The sequence below is a fragment of the Malaya genurostris genome, chromosome 2, assembly GCF_030247185.1.
Source record: "Malaya genurostris strain Urasoe2022 chromosome 2, Malgen_1.1, whole genome shotgun sequence".
In the NCBI taxonomy this organism is placed as follows: domain Eukaryota; kingdom Metazoa; phylum Arthropoda; class Insecta; order Diptera; family Culicidae; genus Malaya; species Malaya genurostris.
Window position 1 is genome coordinate 192087588 of NC_080571.1, and position 27612 is coordinate 192115199.

At 36.7% G+C, this 27612-nt stretch overlaps 1 protein-coding gene across 4 annotated transcripts; it reads right to left on the reverse strand.

Annotated features, from left to right (window-relative positions):
* Positions 1-1204: 1204 nt before the first annotated feature.
* LOC131432917 (calnexin-like) lies at positions 1205-27155 on the reverse strand. Of its 4 annotated transcripts, none has more exons than XM_058599509.1 (7): positions 27043-27155; positions 25965-26468; positions 13035-13168; positions 12186-12774; positions 11988-12128; positions 2043-2174; positions 1205-1724 (listed from the first exon to the last, which is right to left on the reverse strand). In XM_058599509.1, exons 2-7 carry the CDS (start codon positions 26460-26462, stop codon positions 1398-1400), a joined length of 1821 nt encoding a protein of 606 aa, XP_058455492.1. In that variant the 5' UTR covers positions 26463-26468; positions 27043-27155; the 3' UTR covers positions 1205-1397. The 4 variants fall into 4 exon arrangements, with proteins under 4 accessions (XP_058455492.1, XP_058455493.1, XP_058455494.1 ...); XM_058599510.1 differs by having other exon boundaries at positions 27047-27143; XM_058599511.1 differs by lacking the exon at positions 2043-2174 and adding an exon at positions 1820-1939 and having other exon boundaries at positions 26973-27120.
* Positions 27156-27612: the final 457 nt, after the last annotated feature.

A 27612-nucleotide genomic window follows, 5' to 3' on the forward strand; every position in this document is an offset into this window, starting at 1 on the left:
GCTTCGTGCCCGTGTTGAGAAACACACACCGAACGCAGTAGAAAAAGCACCCGTAGCGGTGGTCGTGTAATTGTCAAACACCGGTGCTTGGATTTTCGGGCAGCACTGAAGTCGAGTGTTCCTGACTTCGGCAAACACCGATGCAGAGTGTTTTCGATTTTGCCATATACGTTGCTTGTACTATAAGTACCTATAGCGCCACGGAATGACGAAAAATGCGTTTGAATGATTAATTTTTTTTTCATCAATACGCGTCTGATTGAATTCAATTGATTGACAATATAACCAACGCATGGGTGCTCTTCGGTGCCTTCGCGAAATTGAAAACACTCGGCTCCGGTGTTTAACGAAACTGAAACACGCGGTTTCGGTGTATGCCGAAGCTTGAAACACCAGTGCCGGAAATAAAACAGCGCCACGAGCACCGTGGCTTCGGATATTGCGTTTCGTGTTTCTCTTTGTGCACTGGCACGCAATGGCATTCTCAATACACGCGGTGGCGGTGGTTATATGAAGCACGCCGTGCAGTGCAGTGTTTGGACATGCCTGCTTATTACCGTTCTCACTTCCACATTCACTTTCACTTCACTTGATTTTACCTATTACCAGTATCACACACAATATAGTGATCACTGTAGTTGGTGACGTGATATTCATAACATTAAGCTCACTCAAGTAATTACCTTTTCTCTGAAGTTTCTGCCGTAATAAAGGCCTACATTCACATCACTTGATTTTCTTCGAGAAGCGATACCGGTAATAAGGGTCATACACTTTTACCAACATTTTATATATTAACATATCAGGTTTTGATATATGAGATGGATGATGGAGCTTAGATGATAATTTCCTTCATAAAAATAATAATACAAAATAGCAAAAATATTTGTAATACATACAACTTCCAATGTTCTATTCACTGGGTGATAGAAGAGTTTCGTGAATAAAGTGTATAGAACAATAGCGTGCATCTACACAATCTATCGGAATTTAACTAGCGACCAGAATTAATAGATGTTACGAGCGATCAAGGCGTCATGAACTAATTCGAACAATTTATAGCGGATGAATATTTTTTTGTTTTATTACGATGGACTGGATGAAAAACATTCTTTATGATAATATTATGCTATGCTACCATTTGTTCAAATGCATTCAAATTTTCAATAGTTGTACCACTTGAATAGTTTTACTGAAAACATGATTGTATAAAGAACCTACTTATTTATTTGAGGCTACTTCCGATTTACTACAGATATTGGTATTATTTGTATAACAGGATGTCGAAATAATAATACAATAAAAATAATCCATAAGCTTAATATTACATTGCAAGCTGGTATTGAACTTATTTAAAACAATCATGTGAACATTAATTCATGATGAAAGGAACCGATTCATTCTCTTCTAGGCTTTCGTTTTTTGACCCCCCCCTCCAGTTCTTTGGCACTGTGGCTTGTTTCTTTCGGGAGTTCATATTCAGCGTCGTTAGCATCAACGACTTTTTCATCTAAATCGTCTTCTTCATCATCCTCATCCTCGTCGTCCTCATCGTCATTCCCGTTTTCCTCATCTACAATACTTGGCTCTTCTATCTCTGTCCTTTTATCATTATTGGGTGAGTTGAGGTTAGCTTTGCTATTTGTGTGAAGATCCGTTTCGTCACTATCTGGTAGATATTCATCAGTTTTTTTAGTCCGAGCCGATACCGATTGTGACGATCCCTGTACGAGAATAAAAGATTAGTACGTGTATTGTATCTAATAAAATTTAATCAACCGGTATCGAGACTAATCGAATCTAGCACCAATTTGCCTACCTTTGGAGAACAAGCTAAATAAATAATAATCGCTAGAGGTAAACCTAAGACTACCACTAGGACCGCCCACATCCATGGATTTTCATTGATGAACTTCAAGGCGCGGGAGACAAATGTTTCCTAGATAAAAGCAAAAATACAATATTCTGTACAAAACTAGCGATACAGGGTCAATAATATTAGCATGAGCATTCTACTATATATGTTTTTCATTTTCCCAAACCTCTTTTTTATCTCGACGTCGAATTAAGAACCAAATATATGCAATAAGTGGAATGGAACAGTAAGTAAAATATGCCAACCAGTAGCTGGGTTTGTATCCCATATATCTCATTACACGATCCCAAAGAGTATTCTGTTTAATATGATTCAGAAGAATGAAAGCAAAATGAAGCATTAGAAATACTGCTTAATATGTAGAGTAGTAATATGTAAAAGGATGTGAAACAACGATCAGTTGAAGAATTTTCCAAGGAATGATAAATACATGAATATAGTGATGAATATATAATGAAAAAATAATTGAATAAATAAATGAGAAAAGTTATTTGTTTCTATGTTCGGAGTACAAAAAAAAAGCGATTTTCACGAGGTTTTCTGGCAAAAGGCTGCCACTTTCAACTGACCTATTCATACTGGGTCAAATGCTCCGAATAATTAAGTTCTCATGCCTCTTTTATTCCTCCCATACTATAAGGTCATAGCATGGTACAAATCTACGTATAACTACGAGAGCGTGCTACTTGAACCAATTTGTTCTGATTTCTAATAGGCATATTTCAAAAATGAAACTAGAGAATGGTGAACAGATGAATTATTTAAATAATCGACCTTCGAATTTAAATAGAATAATCGTCCAGCATGGTAGCCGATCAGAAGCGCGCATGAGCTCTGCGTGTCACTATACTATTGTCCGAAAGAAACAATGCATAATCAGTCTAAAACGATGACCAAAAACCCACTAATAAAATTTCTGTAGCAAGTAGATCAGACCTGGACCTGTTTTTGGTTGTGTGTGTATGTGTGAATGTAACAAATTATGGCCGAACAATTTGAAATGAAACTAGCATCGATTTCTCAAAGATGATTAAATCAAATTACACTAAACTCTGTAATACTCTCCACGCGGATTATAGCGACTGCTTCAAGTTGATCATTTAGTATTTCGGAGGTCGCAAGATCGCTTCTCTACGAACAACCTCAATCAAACAAGGAATCGGGAATCAAAACAAATTAGTTCAAGTGACACGTTCCCCTGGTTATTTTGAAATGTGTGCCCTGCCATACCTTCTCGTCATTTTCCTTGTGGGAAGGGAAGAATAAAAGTAATATGAAATAGACTTCCCTGGAAGAATGTGAACGTTTTGCAGGTGCCGAATTGCACATTTAATATAAATTCCCAAAGGATTATGAGATTTTAAAAAGGCTTTACCAGGTAATAATAATTCTCGGTTTTTGGAATAGGCTCAAATCGCCTCTGTTTAGGTTTTTTTTTCTAAATATTTCTTTAATTCAAGCTTTGAACATTTCCTTGTTCAAAGAAATAAAATTATAATAGACCCGATAATTGAATATTGAAGTACTTTTCGGATATCTCGATGTATAGATAGGAAATATTCATTACTACTAGTACATATAAGAAAAGCATATAGCCTTCTTCTAGTCATCTAGGGGTTTTGGTTACACGTAACCGATTTCTTCCGAGCGCACATGACTGTTTTTATTATTTTTTGGCAGAGAAGTCCATCTCCTCTGTGTGACAAAGACCAAGTAAAACTTTTTCCCTCGCACTGACAACTTCAACAAGAGCTCTTCTCTTTTACATATATACACTGTTGTATAAAGTGTGCACGCATCATGAGTGCGCGTGTTTATTTTATTATACCTCTAGCACTGAATCGCACTGAATGCTAGAGCTGAGCTATCAAATTCTCTGAGGTGGATGCAGATACTTTCACAGAGATGTACACGTCGGTGAGCATTCTGGTGTATGGTTTGCGTGGAAGATGCGTGGGGCATACGAAATCAGTAAAACAAAAACAATTCCTTGCAAGTTTTTCCTTGCAAGTTTTTCATAGCAAAGTCAGATCTACTCTCTATTAATTGAAGTTCACAGAAGTGTTCGCTCACCATCACGCGCCAGTGATCACTTGGGTGTATTTAGGCGAAAGCACGTGAGAGCGATTCATGCGAAGAGAATATGATTCTCTCGCACCAGCTTCTTCCAACACAAGTACACACTCAAAGTCTGTCTAATGGACACTGGGAAGAAGTGCGCTTTCCTTTTTGTTTGGAGCACACCAAATGTATCCGCAGTGTGAAAATGAAACTTACGCACTGGTGTGTCACTTTAGTGAAATACCATCACTGTTTTTTGGTGGAAAATAAATGAATAAGGAACAACAATAATAAACAAAAAAATGTCATTAATGTATCTGTTACCCAATAAACAATAGGTACATCCGTCGTCATCCTATTTTTGAAATGCAGCATGTTTTCAATGCGTTGATGAGCAAATAAATCAAATGATAGCTATAAAAACGCACAAGATATCGATCTATTTTTTCCTGATAGGATTCTAAATGCTAGGCATCTCTCGTGGAGTAATCAGAAAAATAAATAAATCAGAAAGTATGAGTTCTTCATGATAAACTCTCCGGATTTTTGGCAGTTTTATTTCCAATAGCCCAACTAATCTATGAGAAATCCTACAATTGTTCTGATTCTTGCAGATCAATGTGACATTTGTAGTGAGCTGACTTCGATTCAGATCATCTTCAGGGTTTCAAATTCAGCAATGATTATTTCAATTAGTTATGTATACTGCCGGCTAGGGTACTGATTTCTTATCGAAAGCAATGTAAATCGTGAAATCCTAATGGTACATTGAGATTTTGCCATCCATTTTGCTAGTGTGATGAATACTTATTATAAAAATTTACAAAATTCCAACAAAAGCAAATTATTCTTATTTTTCAAAATTTTCATCATTATGGTTCCTGATTGTGAAAAATTGTGTAAGGTTGTGCTTGTTCCTTTGTACGAGGAATTTCGCGCAATCGAAAATTATATGTTCTGATGTGTTTAAGCATTCACAAATTTCGCAGTACATTTCCTCTTGGATTCCCATTTTGCTAAGCCAAAAGGGTGAATAGTCATGGCCGGCTAGAAGTCTGTTTAGGGTTCTTGTTTCGGTATTGCTGAGCTCTAAGTTGTAAAATCATGGTTTCGGGTTGATTCCGGATTGTATTTCGAAGAATTTTCTTCCTTTACCCTGTTCTTGAGTGTAGTTAACATACTACTTCTGAATATCAGCTGTGATGTCGTCTTTTATCATGTTGTATGCGTCATGATGTAGTATCTTGTTTCTGGTTACATAATCTGATTGTAGTCCAGCCTTCACCAGCCTGTCCGCTTTTTCGTTGCCATCGATTTCCACATGTCCTGGAATCCATTGAATGCAGGTATGTAATTGTTCAGCTGTTTTGATGATGAATTGGGTGATTTCATCCCTTTCTTTTGCATGTACCTGTCTTTTGATATATTCGCAACCTGACTTCGATCGAGTCAGTAAGGATTACTGCTTTTTCAATATGATTCCGTACATACGTTGTTTTCTAATCTAAGGCTAAGTTTGAAATTATTACTTTCGTCGAACATTCCAATTGCGCAGACTTCGTTGTTCTTTGAAGCATCTGTGTAGATCTTCCGATGGTTCTTGTAATGGCCGTGCAGCTTACCTAACGTGAGATGCTTTCAAGTTTTGGTTGACGTGCACTTTTTCGTCCACGTATTTTCATTCAATTCTGTTTCAACTTCAAGGCTGTTTTGTGTGTTCGGATGTACCGCTTTCATCTTTGCAATCCTATCAAAGGTCTCGTTATACGTAATGAAAACTTTTTCTAGAACGATTAGTTTTGCCAATGTTCTGCTGTTTGCTTGTGTGAGCTTTTGGACCTGCGACCACACCGGAGATTGGAACTGTGCGTGCTTTATTATTTCTTTGGCTATCATAAGCTTTCTGCGGAAATGCAGAGGAGGTTGGCTCGCTATGGCACATAAGGTGTTTAGCGGTGTTGTTTTCGAGCAGCCGGTGATCTTTCTTAGACATGTGTTGTTTCTTATTGTTAGCTTATCTAGGTTGCTTTTCGAAGAATTTGCATATATGGAAGCCCCATATTCCAGATAGCTTCTTACAATTCCGTTGTATACTAAACCCAACGTTTGTGGGTGTCCTCCGCCCCTGATATTGCTTATCACTTTTAGCATATTGCGTCGTCCTGTTACTATTCTTTCAATTTCTCTGATATGAGCTCCGAATGTTAGCGTACGATCCAATGTCATCTCAATGAACTTGTGTGTATTTACTGATTCTAAGGCGATATCTCCTGGTTTAACATCAAGTATCTTGTTATTCCTTTTAAATAGCATGACTTTCGTTTTGTCTATATTAATTTTCAGATTGAGCCGTTCCGCCTTGTCCTTGAACATATTCAGATATTCCTGAGATCGGAGCTGTACCTCATCTTCATCTTTTCCCTCAACAATCACCAAGAAGTCGTCCGCATATTGAACCAGGATTACACCGTTTACTATGATATCGTGTAGTTCTGAAGTGTAGATGTTAAATAAAGTTGGTGACATCACGTCGCCTTGAGGCAGACCATCGCTAATGCCGGAACGATTGAATTTTCCTCATGCTTCATTCTTACTCCTCCATGCCTCTTCCACTTCTGTCGACCACCAGAATTTGGGTAAAAAATGGTTTTTTGTCTTGCTTTCTTTACAATTTTTTTCATTTCCTGCTGTATAGTAGATATACTGTTCACTCGCGTAGCGTCCAGGTTTGTTATGCTTTCCTTTACATATTTCCGATTGACGAAGGCTCTCTTTGTGAGTATGAGTGTGATATATATATATATATATATATATATATATATATATATATATATATATATATATATATATATATATATATATATATATATATATATATATATATATATATATATATATATATATATATCGATTTCGATGGATCTGTTGTATAACGAATGATGAACGACTATTATCGCTCCTCCATAACCGTCACTTCTTGAAGAAAAATAGTTATTGTAATAAGGAATTTTGTATTTTTAACCTTCGAATTCTTTCTTTGTCCAACTATCAGATATTAATCTAATGGAGTACTCCTCTGTTATAATAACTTTTCTCTATACTTTGAATATTGCATTGTAGAATTTTACAGTTATTTGTGCGATGGTTGTATCGCAAGCATTTTTGGCAGAAGATGACTCTACTGACAAAAGATTTAACTTTGTTTGTGCAGCAGAACATGCGGACTTCCGTGGGCAGCTGATTGCTACGGAATGTCACCCCAATCCGTGTCGTAGGGATTTTTTGCTCATTCTCGAACTTATGAAGTCGAGTTACGCTTAGGATGGGTACAGTACAGGTTATGTTATCCATAATTTCTTCTGATGACATCTCTACTGGTACGCTGGTTATAACGCCAGAAACAGTGAGAAAGTGCTTCGGGATATACGCTTTGTAGTTTTGTGTCCAAATTGCTTGGTTAGCTTGCATATGGTTTGCTGTATATGAATTTGTTACGATTACAAGCACTTTGTTTCTTCCCATCGATTCGAGATTGAGGATATTTTCCTTGTATTCATTATTCTGTGACAGAATTTTTCCCACGGCGAGCTTGTTTTTTACAACATTCTCATTTCTCTCTGCTAGTTGCACAATTAATCTGTACGGTCCTTTGTCGATGCTCTCGTATTCAAAAGTCTGCCATTGTCTTCCGTAATCTTTCGTTTGCGTCGATCCGCCTACTGGATCTGGATCTCCAGGTCCTGTCATTTCTCCGGTAACTTTCTACTTCCTCGACTCCCGATTATTTGAAACAAAAACAGCTCTTGTTTTATTGAAAAACCACGTTTTTATCGACTTCTCTAAAAACACGTGTATCTTTAACCTATAACAGTACGCGAATGTTGCAGTTTGGTCACTTGCGAGCATATACTCGTTTTAAGTGAAAATTTGAGACCACAAGCGAGTATGGATAGTAATCAGTGTCTGTTCCAAAACTCAGTAACCTCAAGACTGTTTGCACAAGGTAATGCTTCTTGTTTCAGGAACACATGCAGTGGTTTAATGTAAAGGAACGCATCAGTAGGAGCTATCGTGGTCACTCCCGTCATCACTCTTAGAACCACCCTTTAGAAGTAATTTAGCTTTGATTGAACTGTCGCAACTTTTTTTTTGCCACTAGACAAAGTATACCAAAGCTAAAATTGGTCTAACAACATTTGTTTAGATTCAATGAATGTATCTGGGTTTAGGTTCCAAGCCTTTTGAAACAACTCCTCCGCATTGGGCACAAACTCATGAATTCAATTCTAAGTACACAAAATATACTGTATACTTCATATACTGTAATTTTGAGTGAGTTAGACTCATCAACAACATTGTCCAAGTCAATAAGAGATTCAATTATTTGATAGTATCCGAAAAATCCAGTAACAATATGTGACAATAGCCAACGAAAAGTTCAAATAAATAAAAAAAGATATACTTATTAACATATAATTCATGTTCAAGCTCATCGGGGACAAGCCAATTTATCATCACATGACAAATTCGGTTAGAGCAGAGAGCTACGTCCAAAATCTTCTCTTTTATATCTCGCAAAGTTGGACGTTTACCTACACCAACTCCCAGCTTTGAATGATAATTTTTGAAGCCAACAAATTTTATTGTAGTAGAATTGTTGTCAACCATATGTTAGATTGCGTTCATACTATTTTGATGCGCACAGCGCACGATTGTGGAAATGAATTTCTGTCTGATACTAAGAATCATAAATTTCTTAATCCGGAACAAAAAGAAATTCAGAATTGTCTGATCCTGAGAATCATAAATTTCTTAATCCGGATTCAAAAGACATATTGATTGACATGTTCATATTGATTTTGCAATGTAAATACAATTGAAACCCATTGAAATGTCGTTGCATTTAATATAATGAATAATAGAACCAAATAGCCAAATAGAACCAAAAAACCAAAAATGTTGGCTTCATGCCAGTTGCATGCAGATAACTATCGTACCAACGGGGGTGATCTGTATTGACTATGTACATATTTGTACTGATCACAAACTCCATCAATTCATATCCTCTCAAAATATGTGAACTGCAGGGTTTGGATGAATGAAGCAGTGAAGATGAGTATACATGCTTCACGGTGTATGATATTCATGAATATACCTGCTTTATGAACCATGTCGCTTTTGAGGAAGCGTGAGCCTTGTTGCTTTATTGAAGTGGCTGTCCATGCACGAGAATAGAAGAGAGCGAACAATATTCACCCCTACTACTGTTTCTCCTTCTCTCGGTAAGAGAGAAGCTCTAGCCCCATAATTCACTGCAAGCAAATTAGCTTCACGGTGCAAGATAGTGATGAAGATTGAATATTCAGTTTTTGCTAGCAGACTGATGACTGGCTCTTAACTGTCGCATGTTTCTTCGAGGTCCGAACGCGATTCACATTTGTTTATACAGAATTGCACATACAGGTGTGCACTGCCACCGCTCGAGCGTTTATTAGAGTAAAGGTTTTGCTGTAATGGTAACATGTGTTTCTTACAGCTCTCGAAGCTTATAGCAATACACAATGAAAATTCAACGAAAAAATGGAATACGCGGAATACTGATTAAAAGACTTATTCTTCATCCTACCCATGCACTACTACGATTAAACCCAATTAAACACTGTTCAGCAGGAATTTGATTTACACAAGTAACAAGAGTTCAGGAGCTAGTTTCTCTTTAACAGCCAGCAAACGAAGCGTTTGTTTGTTTGCAGTATTTGGTGAGATCACCAGATCGCCATTGCGAATTGCTTCGCTCCTGTTACTTCTGTTTATAATATTCAAGTATAACTAAGAATTCTTACCCTCTACTAACTTGACACGAGTTGAATAAGTGATATGCAACAGTTTTCGTGGCATAAAGTCATCATTAACAGCCGTTCGCGTCGGAGAGCCAGTCATCAGCCTGTTAGCGAAAACTGAGTATATAATCTTCATCACTTACTAGCCCCGTGAAGATCGTTAGCCTTCAATGAAGTGTTTGTGACAAGAACGACGTTCAGGACCACGAGAGAGCAAACTATATTCACGGCTACTGTGCTTCATGAAGACTCTAAGCACACTATACCATCTGTGCATATGAGGAATATATTTGCTTCCACTAGCGTTTTGTTTGTGTGGTTCTTTTTGGCTGGAAAGGCGTCCTCTGTGAGCGGTGGAATTGTTCGCTCACAATGCAATGGAAACTATATATTCATTCACCGGTGAATGGATATTCCAAACCCTGGTGAACTGTCCCAAATGATGGGTGGAGCATTCACATCACTGTTGATTATCTGTTTTAACCCATTATGTCCTAGCGTATGATATATCATACAAAAAAATGTTCACTTTAGATGTTTATTACCTAACGACTTCACTAGAGCACTAGTTGATAGTGTACACTTCTAATTGCTTTGTATATTAAAATTGTTTCCAAGTGTCAACGTTTTATTTGTATTATAATCTTGCAAAGTTCACACAAAAGACCAAAGAAAAGTACGCAACATATTCGTTTGAATATTATGTTCAAAACCATAAATAATGCTTCCATCTTTTGACAAACCATTACCAAATATTCAAATTAGTCATTTCTGTAGCGAAATTCCAAAAATATATGTTAAACAATAAAAAATTGTTGATAACATTTGAACGTATGATATATCATACGGTGGGATAATACAGCAGTATTTTTTCCAAAGCGTACCGTTAACCGATAAACTCGAGCATCAGAAGTGTCTGATAAGTTAAAGTCTTTCGAAAATCTCTTGCCATCAGCAAATCAAATCCATATTGTTATATATTATCGAAATGTCGAATATTCAAAAACATGGCTGTAAAAAATAGTGATAAAGATAGGGACCGTTTAGGATTTGACGATTACGCGAATATGGAGTAGAACGCTAACTTAGAAAAGGAAGTATGAATACCTCCAAAACTTATTAAACATTGGAAAAACTATCAAATGAGCTTACGATACTTCCAACAAATCGTACAAATATCTTAATTATCATACAAATACAAATCTGGTAATCCATTTTCCTAAAAATGAAGAAAAGGAAACAAATGAAGTTATTTTTTGATTTTCGATTACACAGGTTTTAACCTTAAAGTCATTCACCACTTCGGGCCAGAAAAACTTTCTGACCCTGTGTGCGGGGTCGAGAATCGAGCCCATGTAGGCTGAATGAAAGGCATCGACAAATTAAATTGTTTATTGCAGCTTACAATACAATATATACAAATAATTATATTAGCAATCACAATCCGCAAAAACCGAAACGATGGTATATTTTGGAAGAAATGCTCCAAATATTTGTGTTTATATTGTGCCTTCATCTCCGATAGTACTTTTACAAGTACTATTTAAAGGACATTGACTAGTGTATATAAATACCATTTTCAAAATATAGACATACTGTATTGTCCCAGCGTATGATATATCATACATAGGCTAATTTCGTTTGAAAATATTTTCAATAGTGATTTGGCATTTCCTAACATCTTCAACTCAAAATATGATGGTATTGATGATATCAACTTTTTTGAAGTCATCGCTCGGCGTATTAATGTCTTGTGAGCTCTGCAAGAACAAAGCCATTGTATTATGTTCATGACTGAATTATTTAGGGATGGAATTATTGGTGTAGATATTTTTTAAGCTTCATGGTTTAGAATAACTCGGATTTTTTGAGTGAGCTTATTAGAGGGATGACCTAGTCTCTGGAGCGACGCGTTGGGTTGATTAGAATAACATACTAAATAAGAAGAGGAGAAAAAATTAGGTAAGACCATGTGGTGTCGTGACGTCCTTCAATTAACTACGTTTTGGTTAGAGTTACCCAAGTAGGGACAAAATGCACATCTATCCAGCGGAAAATTCAGTTCAGTTTTCGTTACGACAGACTACCACAGAAAAACTTGATTTCGTGTTTTTTGGGTTACATACTTTCTGATTTTTTTCAATAATTTAAAAAAAATAACGATGTTTGTCGTTGAAAGTTGTACACTAAAAATTTAAGAGGTTACTTACTGCTTCACGGTCAATAAGTTTTCGTTTTAAATCATAAGTTGATGATGCCCAGTCTCGTGCGACACTTTCGTCGTCAGTTATAATTAGATTATCGAATAGTATGTCACTTGACATAGACCACAGTTCAATACCAACAGCAGCCTATAAGATAGAATATTAAAATTATTATAGGATTGTGATTGATGTTCAATTTCTTACAATAGTTGTCAATTTGAAGGGATTCTGATCTTCGAAAAAGTCTGGATTAGGAATTTTTCTAGGAGCCCATTTACCCTGATAATTTGGATTGTCGATCAACGGTGCCCGCCATTTGCCTTTGTAATTTGGATTCGATATCAAAGGAGTTTTCCATAAACCACACCCTACAGCTTTTTCACATACAGGGTTGGCAATCAAAGGTGCTTCATAATCACCATCTATTTCTACATCCCAATCAGCTGGTTTCTCTGCATTGGGATCAGGAATCATTTCTTCGACATCATCAAGCCATCCTTCTGGTTTAGAAGCGTTTGGATCTGGAATTTGTGGTGGTTCATCTTCATCCCAATCTTCAGGTTTTCGTGCATCAGGATCAGGAATTTTTTCTCTTTCATCCCAATTTTCCGGTTTAAAATCATCGGGATCGTCAATTTCCTTCGGAGGATTAACCGGAGGTGTAAACTCTGTGAACAACGATCCTTCATTGATAATCTTGTGATCGAAACGAATTATGTAGGTATTATCTGGACGTAGAACGAGTTGATAGAGATGAGGTTGTTTATCTTTGAATGGGTCATCCAGGCGGTCTCTATAAGAAGTAAAAAGATTAATTAAATGAATTAGTAGGGTAACGGAGGTATTTTGACCATTCTAACACATTTTGGCCCGGCTCCCAAACCTGTTTGTATGAAAAATAAAGTGCAAATTCATGCCTAATATGTCGAAGAATTGAATAATCTTTAAAATTCTGAAACTCTGAAATATGTACCCCGGACCAAAATTCATGAAAGTGGCAAAAATACCTCCGTTGCCTTACACCTGCTTTTTATAACAGCGCATAGAACTAACTTTGCTTTCCTGCAGTGCTTTTCGGTGATGGTTCCATTGATAGGATTCACATGTCGGAAAATAAAATGCAACTTAATGTCGTTTCCACATTTGTCAGGCCCGAACATGATCGTATAAGGTGTTTTATCTCCAAACTGTAAATAAATTAAAAAGAGAATAAATTCTATATATATATATATATATATATATATATATATATATATATATATATATATATATATATATATATATATATATATATATATATATATATATATATATATATATATATATATATATATATATATATATATATATATATATAATCATAATTTGATCATTTAATCATTTGACAATATGCAAATTCGAGAGCATGGTTATTTTTGACAGATCGATAGTTATTTTCCAACACTGAAAAGAATCTCGCAATGAAAATTCTAATACTAATTCTTTAGTTGAAATTATTTCCAGTGCAAAATAAACCCAAATAACTTTCCACCCGTCAAATTTTGAAATGGGCCACAGTTTTAGTCAAATTTAACTACTCGACACCAAATAAGAATAACCACTCAAGTGTCAGATTTTAACCAAAAGTTAAAATTAACCGCGAAATGGTTCACAGCCTTAAAATACCGATAATTGATACAGATAAAAACGGATTATCGTTTTTGGCTTGGATAAGCATGAGAGAAGGTTGTCGTAGGACCTTTTTTTTACTTACTCAACTGAGCTCCGGCGACATTTTTTGGAAAAATGACCTGGCAACGCTAAACTGTAAGGTTGATCCCTATCTGATGGTGACCCGTATCCCGCCTGCTAAATGGTGAGAACATAATAAATAGTAATATTGAACAGATCATCGTATGAAACACTACTAAAATTTGAATGTTTAGTGTAATTATCACAGCATCTTTATTTTATATTTTAGTTTTCATTATAGCTAGTTATAGGTATGTCAGATATCACACTACGGTTTGCGGCGTGATGAAAGCCATAAGCCAAATGTAAAAAAAATCGATTAATGCATACATTTTCTTATCAATCAATGAACTATTAATGTACCAAATATGAGCTAATGTTTGTTTGAGAAATTCCTCTGAAACTAACATTTTAAAAATGACACATCAAAAAAATAGTTGTATTGATCATGTTTTGTTTATGTTGCCTTTCAAATGCATACGATAAACAAGGGAGTATGAACATCGAAAATCAAAGCAAACATGCTCGTACATAACTGTTTAGTGTGAAAAAGGTTTTATTGACGACACGACCCTGTACTCTGAAGGAAAATCGGCTTCAAAATTGTTCGTTCATGATTTACCATTAGTTACCATAAATTGAGCGGTCCCTCGCTATTGACAAAACAATCTTATCGAGCAACACTGTTTAGTTGCTACGAACTAGTTTCCAAGGAGTCCCAATATAAATAAACAAAGAGTTTGTCTTCAGAAGTTTGCTACAGGTGGTACAAACGAGAGGGTCGGGTTCAGGTTTCCCGTATCTAGTGCAGCGAACAATCTCCAAAAATTCAAATTGACTCGGTCGGTTAAGGGACGATACGGTTAGATTTCGTGTGATGAATATATTGCTGTTTTGTCTGAACCACCGATCCATTCTGGTTCCGGGAACAAGAATCGATCACTCATGAGGCATAAAAACATATTCCGCTGCACTACTGATATCGAGGGAACCGGAACGTTATCGATTAACACGAGCAATTTTTACAATTACATTAAAATTTTTTTTATTGCTACATTCGTCAGCTATACCACTGTCCTCTGCTTTGGTACTCCATACGGAGATATTTGATACGCTTGACAAAACAGCGATCGCTCATAGACATCCAAAGTAAAAACATCGATGCTACATTTGTCAGCAAAATGTGGTCTATGCATTACAAGAAAATACATCGCTACAATTTTCATTTTATATTTTAAACTAATGCATTGAAAATTTTAAAGCAATTGTTTATGTATGTATGAAATAAAATGTGGAGATGAGTCGATTACGGACACTTCATTTGTTTAATATAAACGTATTATTGAATAAATGAGATAAAATGTTTTCATTTACAAAAATCAAGCAGCTGGACAGGTATTCTGGGATAATATCAGTTTAAAATTTTCCAAAAGTTTCAATTAGTTTGCAGCACAGCTTTTGTATTATACTTGTTGTTCGGCTTTCGAACGGGTAACCTGAAAATAAACAACTATTCTAAACAGCTCTCGTAATGCATATTTTTTTAATACCTTACCTAGAACTGATAGACATTTTTTCGGCTAGCACAATCACATATCGGTACCATTTTAAATTATTTTTTTATTTTTCAACAGAACAACATTGGTAACTATGGTTCTGTTATTCGAAATAAACAATTTTTGGCTCTTGTTGCCAGTTTCAATATTTTTTCAAGCGATTTAATTTTGACATTACCAGTTGCTGAGGTGTAGTTAAATTTGCGATACAGTTTTAATAGACGAGTGGCAGGTCGTGTCGTCGGTTTTATGGGTTTTATCATAAATTAAATAAACATAGATTTCCCACTGTACGGTGACACTAACAGCACCTCTAGTGAGAAACGGGTGTACTTTTTCCATAAGCTACTGTGGTTGTGTTAAATGCGCAGGCAACTTTATGCATGCATTTTAGGTGCATTTATGCACCCATTCTCCACCAGACGGTGCTTTTGCTGTCACGGGTTGCTCAACTACACTACTATTACACTGGGAAATCTATGCTTATTTGATTTATGGTTTTATGCTATGCGATTGGAAAAGGGCTTTAGAAAATTTTCTCGTATTCGAGTCTACGACCTACACAATTTATAGTTATTTCAAAATACTACATTTTTTATTATCAGTTTGTTTAGATTTTTTTCAGATCTCTCAAAACATGTTAAAATATACAGTATCCTGATGTACTAACTGTTACAAAACCATCTCCAAGAGAGAAAAAAGGATCATGCTGTAGTAAAAACAGATAAAAATGGTGAAATTTCATCTGATGGTCAGTATGATGATAAACCATTTATCCCAACTGGATCGGCAACAACAGAGCGGCATCTTGTTTCGAATTTGGATACGAATGACATCATACGTGATTTGGGACATTGTCATCACGATTGAAACAATGGAATCTTGTAGAAAGTGGCTTGAAAATAACATCCAAAAGAAAAAAAACACTGAAAGAATTATATTCAATGGAAATTTTGAAGTTGATGGCGTTGACAAAAATCTCGTATACTGTAGTGATTTTGACAAAATGTTTAAATGCTTTGAAAAACAACACCAATCGAAAAATTGGCGCTTATTCATTTATGAATCGTGCAAAAGTGAATCTTTCTGCAATCATGCTTATGCAATAAAAAAATTGTCTGTTAACACAGGTAGTAAATTTAATAAAAATAATTTAATGTTATTACACAACGGAAATCAATTACCATCTGTAATTTTGGCATATTCTACAAGCATGAAAGAGGCATACGAGACTCTGACGAAGATCGTTAGAGTAATTAATTACTATAAGCGTCAATGGGAAATTGTCTCAGACCTTACAGTCCTAACAATTCTTTTTGGGGTGCAAGGAAGTTATACAATATATCCGTGCTATTTTTGTGAATGGAATAGTCTTGCAAAAAATCACTATGATCAAAGAGAGTGGCCATTGCGAAAGCGGAAAAAGCAACGTTATCAATATTGCACTGGTAGGAGCTCCCGGGTTGGTCCCGGGTTGGCGGTTCAATGTATAAGGCACTGGTCTTACAAACCAGTTGTCGTATGTTCGAGCCCCGACATGGAAGGATTCGTAGTGTCAATAGAATCGTAGCACCAGCCATGCAATGGTTCTGTACACTCTGGATCGGCTGCGAAGTCTGTTAAAAACAGAAGGTCAAATTCCACTACAGGAATGTAATACCAAGGCTTTTTTAGGAGCTGACAAAATCATTTTACCGCCTTTACACCTAAAACTAGGTTTCATGAAGCGTTGTACGAAAATTTCACTGAAAAATTAAATCAAGTTGAAAGAAGAGCATGGATGGGTTTCATTTTACTATGCAACAACTTTTTGGGCAAGAAAAGAAGTGATGACTACGTTTCCATTGTGAATGAATTCCTGCAAGCCTACGGAGAAGTGGTATGTAGAATAGCCATCAAAATTCATTTTTTGCATTCGCCTTTGAACATCTTCCCGGAGAATCCTGGTAAATTCATTGAAGAACAGGACGAAAGTTTTCATCAAGAAATGACATTTATTTAACAGCGCTTTTACGGCAGAAGCAAACAACAAATGTTGGCAGATTATTGCTGATGACTTAAGCGAGAAACGAGTGATTCTGCTTTGAAACGACGAAGATCGAGTGAGCATTTTTAATTACGGTTTAAACACCTCATAAAATAACAAAATAAATTGATATAAAAATGAATAAGTGTTGTTCACTTCAAATTATAACAAACTGGCTCAATCGTTGAATTTTGTTTTCAAATTTCATTTTACAAACTGAGTAAAGGGTCTGAAACCAAGTACGCAGGCTAGGCCATATTTTCTATTTTGGAAAAAATAGCATAACAGAATGCATCACATTTATACGATAGCTTCGGATGTGGTAATCGTACTGGAGCAACGAAATACCGCATTTTTCGGAATGATTCAGTACGTACGCCAAGAAGCGATCGTACTCTTGAAGATCCGTCAAACCGTGTTTTGAAACATCGGGCATTGCGGAGCTCTCGTGAGCGCAATTGAATCAAACAGTGTAGTAACGTAAAAATACATATTTTCGTTATAAAAACATCACACACATCTAGTGATAACAAACCGATGATTTCTAACGGTAATCGTTGAATTATTTGTGTTCGGTCAATTATTCAATTAATCTGTAATCAACAGGTTATTTTTTGTCCCCCCTTTGGAAACCGAAAACGGTTTTTCAAATCTTGTGGAGCCAGATGAATCTGACTCTGACGGAAATAGTGAAGGTACTACCCAAGGCTCATAACGGCATTCCTTCCAATAGCTAGCACTTTTTTAAAGCAGTTATCAGCTCAATCTCCAATTCACTCAGAGTTTGTATCATATGATGGATAATGATACAATCAGTATTAAATATGGGTAGTACGACACGGATCCCAAGACCTCCTGCAAGTCCAAGTGCATTTGATTTATCTCTTTGCTGGACTTCAATTCGACTAGATTCATCTGGAAAATATTTCCTCATTTACATGGTAAGGATCATTTACCAATCATCATCTAAATTAGCAGTAACAAATGCATTGCTAATACAGTTAATATATTTGACAAAACATATTGACTGGATTAAATACCAAAGTAGTATCTCTAGTATTTTAAATTGAATGGAAGAGCTCTTCCCACTTGAAGAATATAACTTCCTCGTTTGCTTGATTCTGGAAACCGCACCACAAGCCCAAATCAAACGATTCCCTGGTCCAACGACTAGCAGACTCCCAACCCTTGGTGGGACATAGAGTGCTCCGATGGTAAACATGCGAAACAAAATGCTTGCAAGACGGAAACGGGGAGAGGGAACTACTCTAAACTATGAAAAATTCTTGGTTTTAGAAACCAAGTACAAGAGCATACTTCGGGCCAAGAAATGTAACTATTGGAGACATTTTGTCGAAGATTTGTCAAAAGAAACCTCAATGAGCACTCTTTGGAACACGGCCATACGAATGAGGAATCGTAACGTAGGAAATGAGAGTGAGAAATACTCGAACCGATGGATATTTGATTTTGCGAGGAAATATTCGTCATTTTTCTTGTAACAATAACGCTCCTGGATTGGACAGATTTAAATTCAACTTGGTAAAGAATCTGCCCGAGACGTTTGTTGGAATTGTTCAACAAGTTTCTTGAGCAAAATATTGTTCCACCTGACTGGAGGCAAGTAAAAGTTATCGCCATTCAAAAGCCGGGGAAACCAGCTTCCAATCACAACTCATATAGACCCATTGCGATGTTGTCCTGCATCAGAAAATTGTTAGAAAAAAAAATTCTTCGACGTCTCGACACTTGGGTCGATACGAACGGTTTGTTGTCAGATACTCAGTTTGGCTTCCGAAGAAATAAAGGGACGAATAATTGCCTTGCATTACTTTCGTCTGACATCCAAATACCCTTCGCTCAAAAACAACAAATGGCATCTGTATTTTTAGACATTCAAGGAGCATGTATTTTTCACATGGCGATTTGGCAACATTCATAATTAGCTGCATGGATCTCCGCTCCTCTATACTTTTACGTACATGACATTGATAGTAACCCCATGCAAACTAAGACAATTGGCAGATGATGGTGTGGTTTCAGTTACTGGATCCAAAGCTGTTGATCTGCAAAAACCATTGCAAGATACTTTATATAACTTGTCTGTTTGGGCTGTTCATCTGGGTATCGAATTCTCTGCGGAGAAAACAGAGCTGGTCGTCTTTTCAAGAAAGCATGATCATGAAAGCTGCATGCATTCGACACATACAATGAGTCTTGAAGTTCTGGCGGGAGTTGGCCTCTTCCACAGCAACCATGGCAGCGAGTGCATCGCGATTTCGCCGGACCAGTAGATGGAATCTATTACCTGATTGTTGTGGACGCGTACAGCAGATGGCCGGAAGTTATTTCTACTAAACGAATCACCACGGCCGCAACGTTAACCATGTTTAGAGAAATTTTTTCGAGGCATGGCATGCCGGAAACGTTAATTACAGACAATGGCCAATTCGTTCGCGAACGATTCAAAAGAACTAGTTCATTTGAAAGAATGAATGATCAATAGTTCTTTTTTTGAGAACGGTAGTTCTTCAGTTGAAAGTCGTGGACTTTTTTGGCTCGCGTAAACCTTTTTGAATCTACGAAACCTCAGTTCTAATGAGATCTCGGTGTCATTCAACAGGCAAATTAACTATGAAAAGAACGAACGAACGGCTCTCGAGAACTAGTTCTTTTAATAGAACTCTGCTTCACTGAACGGTTCTTTGAAATGAACTGTTTTGCCCATCTTTAATTTGAAAACACCACCGTATCATCCACAATCAAACGAACTTGCTGAACGTTTTGTGGACACATTCAAACGGACACTCAGAAAAATTATGACGGTGGGAGAGATCCTTCGGGAAGCAATTGATACTTTCCTTCTGTGTTATCGCTCCACACCATGCCGTAGTACACCGGAGGGTAAGACACCAGCAGAATTGTTGCTGGGCAGACGATTGCGAACATCCTTGGACCTATTGAAGCCTCCTACAGCGTTTTACAAATCAGCAGACTCCAAGCAGGAACAGTTCAACCGAAAGCATGGGACCAAAAGTCGGAAATATTTGATTGGTGAATCGGTTTGGGCCAAAGCTCATCGCAACAATACTTGGACTTGGGAGTCCGGACAGGTGCTAGAACGAATTGGTCGGGTAATCTGCAACGTGTGGTTATCATCAGAGCAAAACCTTATCAGGTCTCACTGCAACCAACTACGAAGGCGCTATGGATCTGAAAATTCAGACAAGCAGCAGTCAACCGATATTCCCCTGAACATTCTTTTAGATACCTGAGGACTTCGTCCAGCACCACTTGGGCAGGCGTCTCAAGGGATTATTCTGGAAACTCAAACAACGAATACAGAGAACTCAATTCCCCAGAATACCGAATCTAGGGAGATTCTACAACGTTCCCATACACGCACAACGAGTCAACAAGAAGCGGTAATCTCACACTACTCTTCGCGGACTATAAGAGTACCCGTGAGATATGATCCTCATCATCTCTATTAAAAGGGGAGATGTTGGGAGCAACGTTGCCAGGTATACCGATTTCTCGGTATTTATACAGATATTTGACTTCTATACCGCAATACAGATATGGTATTAGAATCCCGTAACATAAGTACCAGATAGATTTTTGCCCCAAATACAGATTTTTGGTAAAATGACCGGGCAACGCTGGTTGGGAGGACCACACTAACGGCAACACTGTTCAACCGGTAGCTCACAGCTTTTGATGACTGTCAAAAGCCCGTTGACGTTATCGTGCAGGAAACACGCACAGCTGTTATCGTTACGACACTGTACTTCCGATCATGGCTCTCAGTAAAAGTCACATTTTAATGTATAAATTATTTTAGTTGTTTTAAATAAAATATATTCGTTTGCTGAGAATTCACCTCGTTTTACATCACAACATTGATTATGTAATTAACACTGAAAACTGTGTCAGCCTTTTTTATGAGTAATGAAAGAAAAGATTACACAAAAATTTCATTTATGATACTTTTTTATACTTCCCTTCATAATAAAAAATGATGAAACTTCCTTTTTCGACCAGAATGTTTTCTTCTGGATGTAGACACTTCGATTAATGCAATAAAGAGAGACATAATTTATTTTGGACTAAACTACATTTTTTCGTATTAAATAATAAAAATTCGTTAAAACACAGAAAAATCGCCCTCACATAACTAGGGGAACGTGCCACTTGAGCCAATTATCTGATTCTGATAGTTCAATGCATGTTGCTACTAGAAATCGAGGAGTCCTCTGCATTTCCACATGCATCACAGGAAGGGATGTTAGTAAATTTTCCAATCATATTCTTATGTGTTTATTGCTCTGTATAACCGGCTACCGAGAAAACGTTGCAATTTTATCGCGTTTTGTATTAATTGGTGCTTCCTACTAAAATACGAAGTTCCTTCAGAAACTCGTGAAACTTCGGATAGCCAACTAGCGGGAGGTTCGCTATCAATTCATAATTTAATTATTGAACTTAGTGTTTAACCCCAAGAAAAATAGATTCACTGATCAAACGTTCCCCGAATAATCAGTTCAGTTTAGTCTAGCTGATTTTCAGTAAGGAGAAATAAAATAAGACATTCTAAATATAAAAAATGTAAAATATCTCTAAGGAAATATCTCACCAGTACCCTGGTTCTCCTATTCGCATTGTTGCAAAAAAACTCGAGATGACACACCACTACTGAAAAAATAAAATAAAATAAACACTTCAACTGGAAGTGAATGATGATGATTTCAAAGTTAGATCAATTTTAGAAACGAGCAACCTCAAGATATAAACCTGGACAAAAAAAAACGATTTAATATTATGATGATAATTTTCGAGAAAGAGAATTTTGATCAAGAAATGTTGAATCAGTAATCTTGAACCAGTAGACTCAGTAATAGTGTAATTCTTCGTTGAAAAGCGTTGATATTCTTCGCAAAGTGTCGGTAAATACGATGGTAACAATACAAGGAAGAAAACATGTGAAACATTTTATTTTGTTCCTTACATTTATTCTCACTTTCGTAAACTAAGAATAACTGGATACGCAGCAAAATTCCACAATTTCGTTCATATTGTAACTTTATGTTATTAACACATAAATGAACATTGTCATAGTTACATCGCGTGTAGCGATCAGACGCTTGTTGTTTTGATTGAGTTTATCTTTGATACTATATGATATTGCATCTAATAATGTTATATACAGGGTGATTTTTTAAGAGCTTGAGAACTTTTTTAAACAATAAAACGCATAAAATTTGCAAAATCTCATCGGTTCTTTATTTTAAACGTTAGATTGGTACATGACATTTACTTTTTGAAGATAATTTCATTTAAATGTTGACCGCGGCTGCGTCTTAGGTGGTCCATTCGGAAAGTCCAATTTTGGGCAACTTTTTCGAGCATTTCGGCCGGAATAGCCCGAATTTCTTCGGAAATGTTGTCTTCCAAAGGTGGAATAGTTACTGGCTTATTTCTGTAGACTTTAGACTTGACGTAGCCCCACAAAAAATAGTCTAAAGGCGTCAAATCGCATGATCTTGGTGGCCAACTTACCGGTCCATTTCTTGAGATGAATTGTTCTCCGAAGTTTTCCCTCAAAATGGCCATAGAATCGCGAGCTGTGTGGCATGTAGCGCCATCTTGTTGAAACCACATGTCAACCAAGTTCAGTTCTTCCATTTTTGGCAACAAAAAGTTTGTTAGCATCGAACGATAGCGATCGCCATTCACTGTAACGTTGCGTCCAACAGCATCTTTGAAAAAATACGGTCCAATGATTCCACCAGCGTACAAACCACACCAAACAGTGCATTTTTCGGGATGCATGGGCAGTTCTTGAACGGCTTCTGGTTGCTCTTCACTCCAAATGCGGCAATTTTGCTTATTTACGAAGCCATTCAACCAGAAATGAGCCTCATCGCTGAACAAAATTTGTCGATAAAAAAGCGGACTTTCCGAATGGACCACCTAAGACGCAGCCGCGGTCAACATTTAAATGAAATTATCTTCAAAAAGTAAATGTCATGTACCAATCTAACGTTTAAAATAAAGAACCGATGAGATTTTGCAAATTTTATGCGTTTTATTGTTTAAAAAAGTTCTCAAGCTCTTAAAAAATTACCCTGTATGTGAGTCTGTCCATCTATTTATTATTAAGCCGAGGAGGCCGCATTAATATAACTTTCAGGATTTTATTTTGAATTTTTTTGTTTTAGTCCAGGTGGAAAAACAACTTGATCAAATAGGTACTACATAACAATTTATTGTTCTTGTTACATTTAGTTTGGATTTTGCTAAATCAGACCATGTCAGTTATTAACCATTCAGCTGGATTACAGTTAGTTGTTATGGGCTAGTGCTAAAAGATTATTAATTGTTTTTACCATATTTTATGAAAAATAGGTATCTATGGTTATCTTCATGTCACAACTTTGAACTGAATCCATTCGCACTTCCAGTGAAACCCTCAACGAGTGAACACGTCGAATCGTGTTAGTGCGAGTATTTCGCGAGAAAGAAAGGATTTCCATCCGTACTTCGGTGACTCCACGTTGTCACATAGCGAGGGTTTCACTTGTAGTCCAGTGAAAAGAAAGTCCATTGGACTATAAACGAAAACTAACTGGCAATATAGCTAAATCGCTGTGCCATCAATCGGCGTCATCTCAAGTGAGGTGACGCCATCAGAAGTCTCGAAGAAGAAGAAGAAGAATCCATTCGCAAGTCACCGTCGACAAATGAATTCAGTTTTCAGTAATTATTTCGAACCGAGTTAAATGTGGCAAATTGATTACCAAATCACCGAGATACAAGTGCTCCGAATTGGGCCCGGAAAATCTATCTCAGAAAGTTTTAAACTAACCTGTTAGTTTCTAGATGGTCAGACCTGGGACTGGCAAATCATCCTTCAATGTACATCTTCTGGGAACCCCAGAATCCATTGATCAGTACCTGCGCTGGCCAGGCTTGAATGTAGATCGCCTATAAGGAATCGCGTATATACTACTGCGCACTTCACAAGTGTCACGGGAGTAGGATATTTGTTAGTATAAATTTCAGTAATGTATTCGCGCGCAACTCAATATTTTTGGGGTTCATAGGCTGTGAACCTAAATTTTCTAAATGAAACTGCCTGCTAGCAGACCCTGTCAGCTTGGAGCGAAATCAATCTTCAGTTCAACAACGCCATCCCATGGCATCACATTCAACATATCATGTCAATTGTATGGGTGCGCAGCCCTGCTATTTTGGCGCGCACGAATTTGACATTCCTCGTCCCTATACTTCTATGTATGAGATTCGATGCGGACTCACCTGAGGGCGACATGCTCGCAAAAAAGGATGTTGCCAATGATTTGTTCGAGAAATGTGAGAGCTGGATATCTTGTTAATATGATGTCTTTGCTGCTAGACAGTAAACGAGTGAATGGGATTTCGACAAAATAGTTGATTAATTGTAGTGACATATTGAAATCATCCGAAAGCTTTATAATTATTCTATAAATTATATAAAAATATTTAAAATAGCCAAAAAAAAAGGTCACGCGCGTCTGGATTGTTTACTATTTTCATTATATAATAAATGGAACCCAGTGAATCTATTCTTGGTTAGGTTTGTTTTCCGCCGGATTCCACCCGACATGTAAGCTGACCCTGTCCGGAGAAAGCCACTGACAATTCAGCGAGCAAACACATATACTTTACAATCCAACCATCACCTCACCGGACGACTTGCTTTGTTCACAGGCAAGCATTTACTAAGCAAAGAAATGTTAATCAGCATATATTTTTTGATTCCTCTTTGTGTGAAACTTTATATTACGCAGAGCGATGCGTTTTTATGCATTACGCGAAGTTTTCCTACAGCGAACGCAACAGATCTGCTACTAAATGAAATTCGGGGTGTAGTCCAACGATCGAAACCGTCGGCCGTGCACGAAATACTCATAAGATGTATTTGTTCGTCAATCCGATGAAATTTCACTACACGGTCAAAATTATTAAGATTTTGATACTCGTTGATACCAAACAGTAGTTCTTTGGGTAGAAGAATCATGTTCTGAGCGGTTCTTTCAAATGAACAGTTTTGCCCATTCATAGTTGATACGCTAGATCAATAACTTATCACTCTCTGAGTGTAAATTTTGTAAAGGTGCCTCATAGTAATGTCGTATTCACGACAGAGGAAACAAACATGTCATCACGAATTATCCTGGTACTGTGTGATTGAGTGTAGTTCCTAGCCTTTTAAGCTAATTCTTATGAATTTATGTTATGCTAGACCTCATATTACATCTCTACCGATCAACACAGGTTCGCGCCTAAACACTCGACAAAAACCAGTCTTGTTTTAACATTTTGATCATCCAGAAAATGGAGATAGGGCATTAAGTAGACCCGATTGGTTTGCGGCATTTGATAAAATGTATCATGCTCTGGCAAAATTGAAAGGCTCAGTTCCACGGATGCTATCTAGACTAGTTGAAACTTTCGTTGGACGCGAAATGTCGGTAAAAATTGGTGACACTACTTCTGAATATTTTGTCACTATGTCTGCAATTTTCATCTATACATGTCTTGGGGATTAATTGAATAACCTTATGCCTAACGATTAATATTTCATAGGTCTTTGTGCCATTGACAAATTTAGCATCTAAAACATACCTGCTTAAGATCTGTGGTTTCTTTTCCAGCTGACAGCAATTTGATGTACGATCCACCACACTCCTGTCCTTCCTGTAAATTAACTTCATATTGCACCACCAGCGGCTTGCTGTTAAAAACGAACGGTCTGTCTAGTAGAGCAGAAATTGCGGCATGTTTTGCTTTTGATTTTAATACCAATCCCAAGTCTTCGTGTAGCAGTGGTCTTAGAGGTAATTCTACCTCCCATTCACCGTCATATTTTGCTATCTCGTCAGCAGTATCCATTTTTTTTGCCTGTGATTTTACCCAACGTTTTGAAAATTCAAATTTATTATCGAAATGATCGGCAAAATAAAATTTGGCAGGTTCAGCATTCGGGCTTTCATATTTCAGGTCATTACGAGAATTGTCGAACGAAGTTACATCTTCTGGGCTGTCCACCGAAATACTGTCATCGGCAAAACTTTGTTTTGTCACCAGTACCAGTACAGCGAATAGACAATAAAAATATCTCATGTTCCCCTATAGAAAGAATATATACTCTTATTAAATTGCTGGTTGTGTCACATGTAATCAATAATTTTTCCCCTTCTCACATCCATTTTCTCATCTCTTCGATAATCCAATTAACTAGTGAAATAATCAATAGTACAAAGCTTTTCTGTGGAATATTGCTCTAAATCAATAAACCCGAACCGGTCACTTATGCGGCTTCCGAATTTACTTAATATATATTAAAATACTTCATCTTTGAAATTTTCACACAGTAAAGATTCGCACGTATTCTTATTTTATTGGAAGAGATATGGGGTGTCTTTCGGTAATATACATATACACATATATATATATATATATATATATATATATATATATATATATATATATATATATATATATATATATATATATATATATATATATATATATATATATATATATATATATATATATATATATATATATATATATATATATATATATATATATATATATATATATATATATATATATATATATATTTATCACCTTATTAGAGAATGCTTCGCAGACGTTAAAAAGTCTACACTGTAAAACTACCGCGTTCCACCAATATTACCTACTGAATTAATTTCTGCATCAAAAGTCGAAAACTAAACTAGCTGAAGTGACGTTTTGTGCAATAATGAATGAACAATTGTATTCTCTTTTTTATGCACACTTCCAAAAATATATTCAATTTCAAACCAAAAGGTTCAAAACATATACCCCCGCATACGCATAACTGCCAGATGGCTGACTAAACGCTGCCAGCTGGCAAAATATGGCTGGCAGACACCCGCATGAGCATGGCTGCTAGACGGCTGACTAAACGCTACCAGCGAACAAAATATGGCTGGCAGACATTCTGGTGACCGACTGCCTCACCGCTGCCAGATATACAACTCAAACGATACAACCGTATCCACCAGGATTTTTCCACATTGAAATCTTTGACATTTTCAGCGAAGGTGAGAAGATGGAAACGCTCGGCTAACTTAGATACAAGCGACTTTGTTTTGTCAAATTGGATTTGACAACCGTCACTGAATCAATTTTGGTAGCCGTCTGGTGGCCATGGCTGCCCAGGTAGCCAAAACGCTATGCGGGCATTCTGATGACCTACACGCTTAGAAAAAGTTACTCAAAG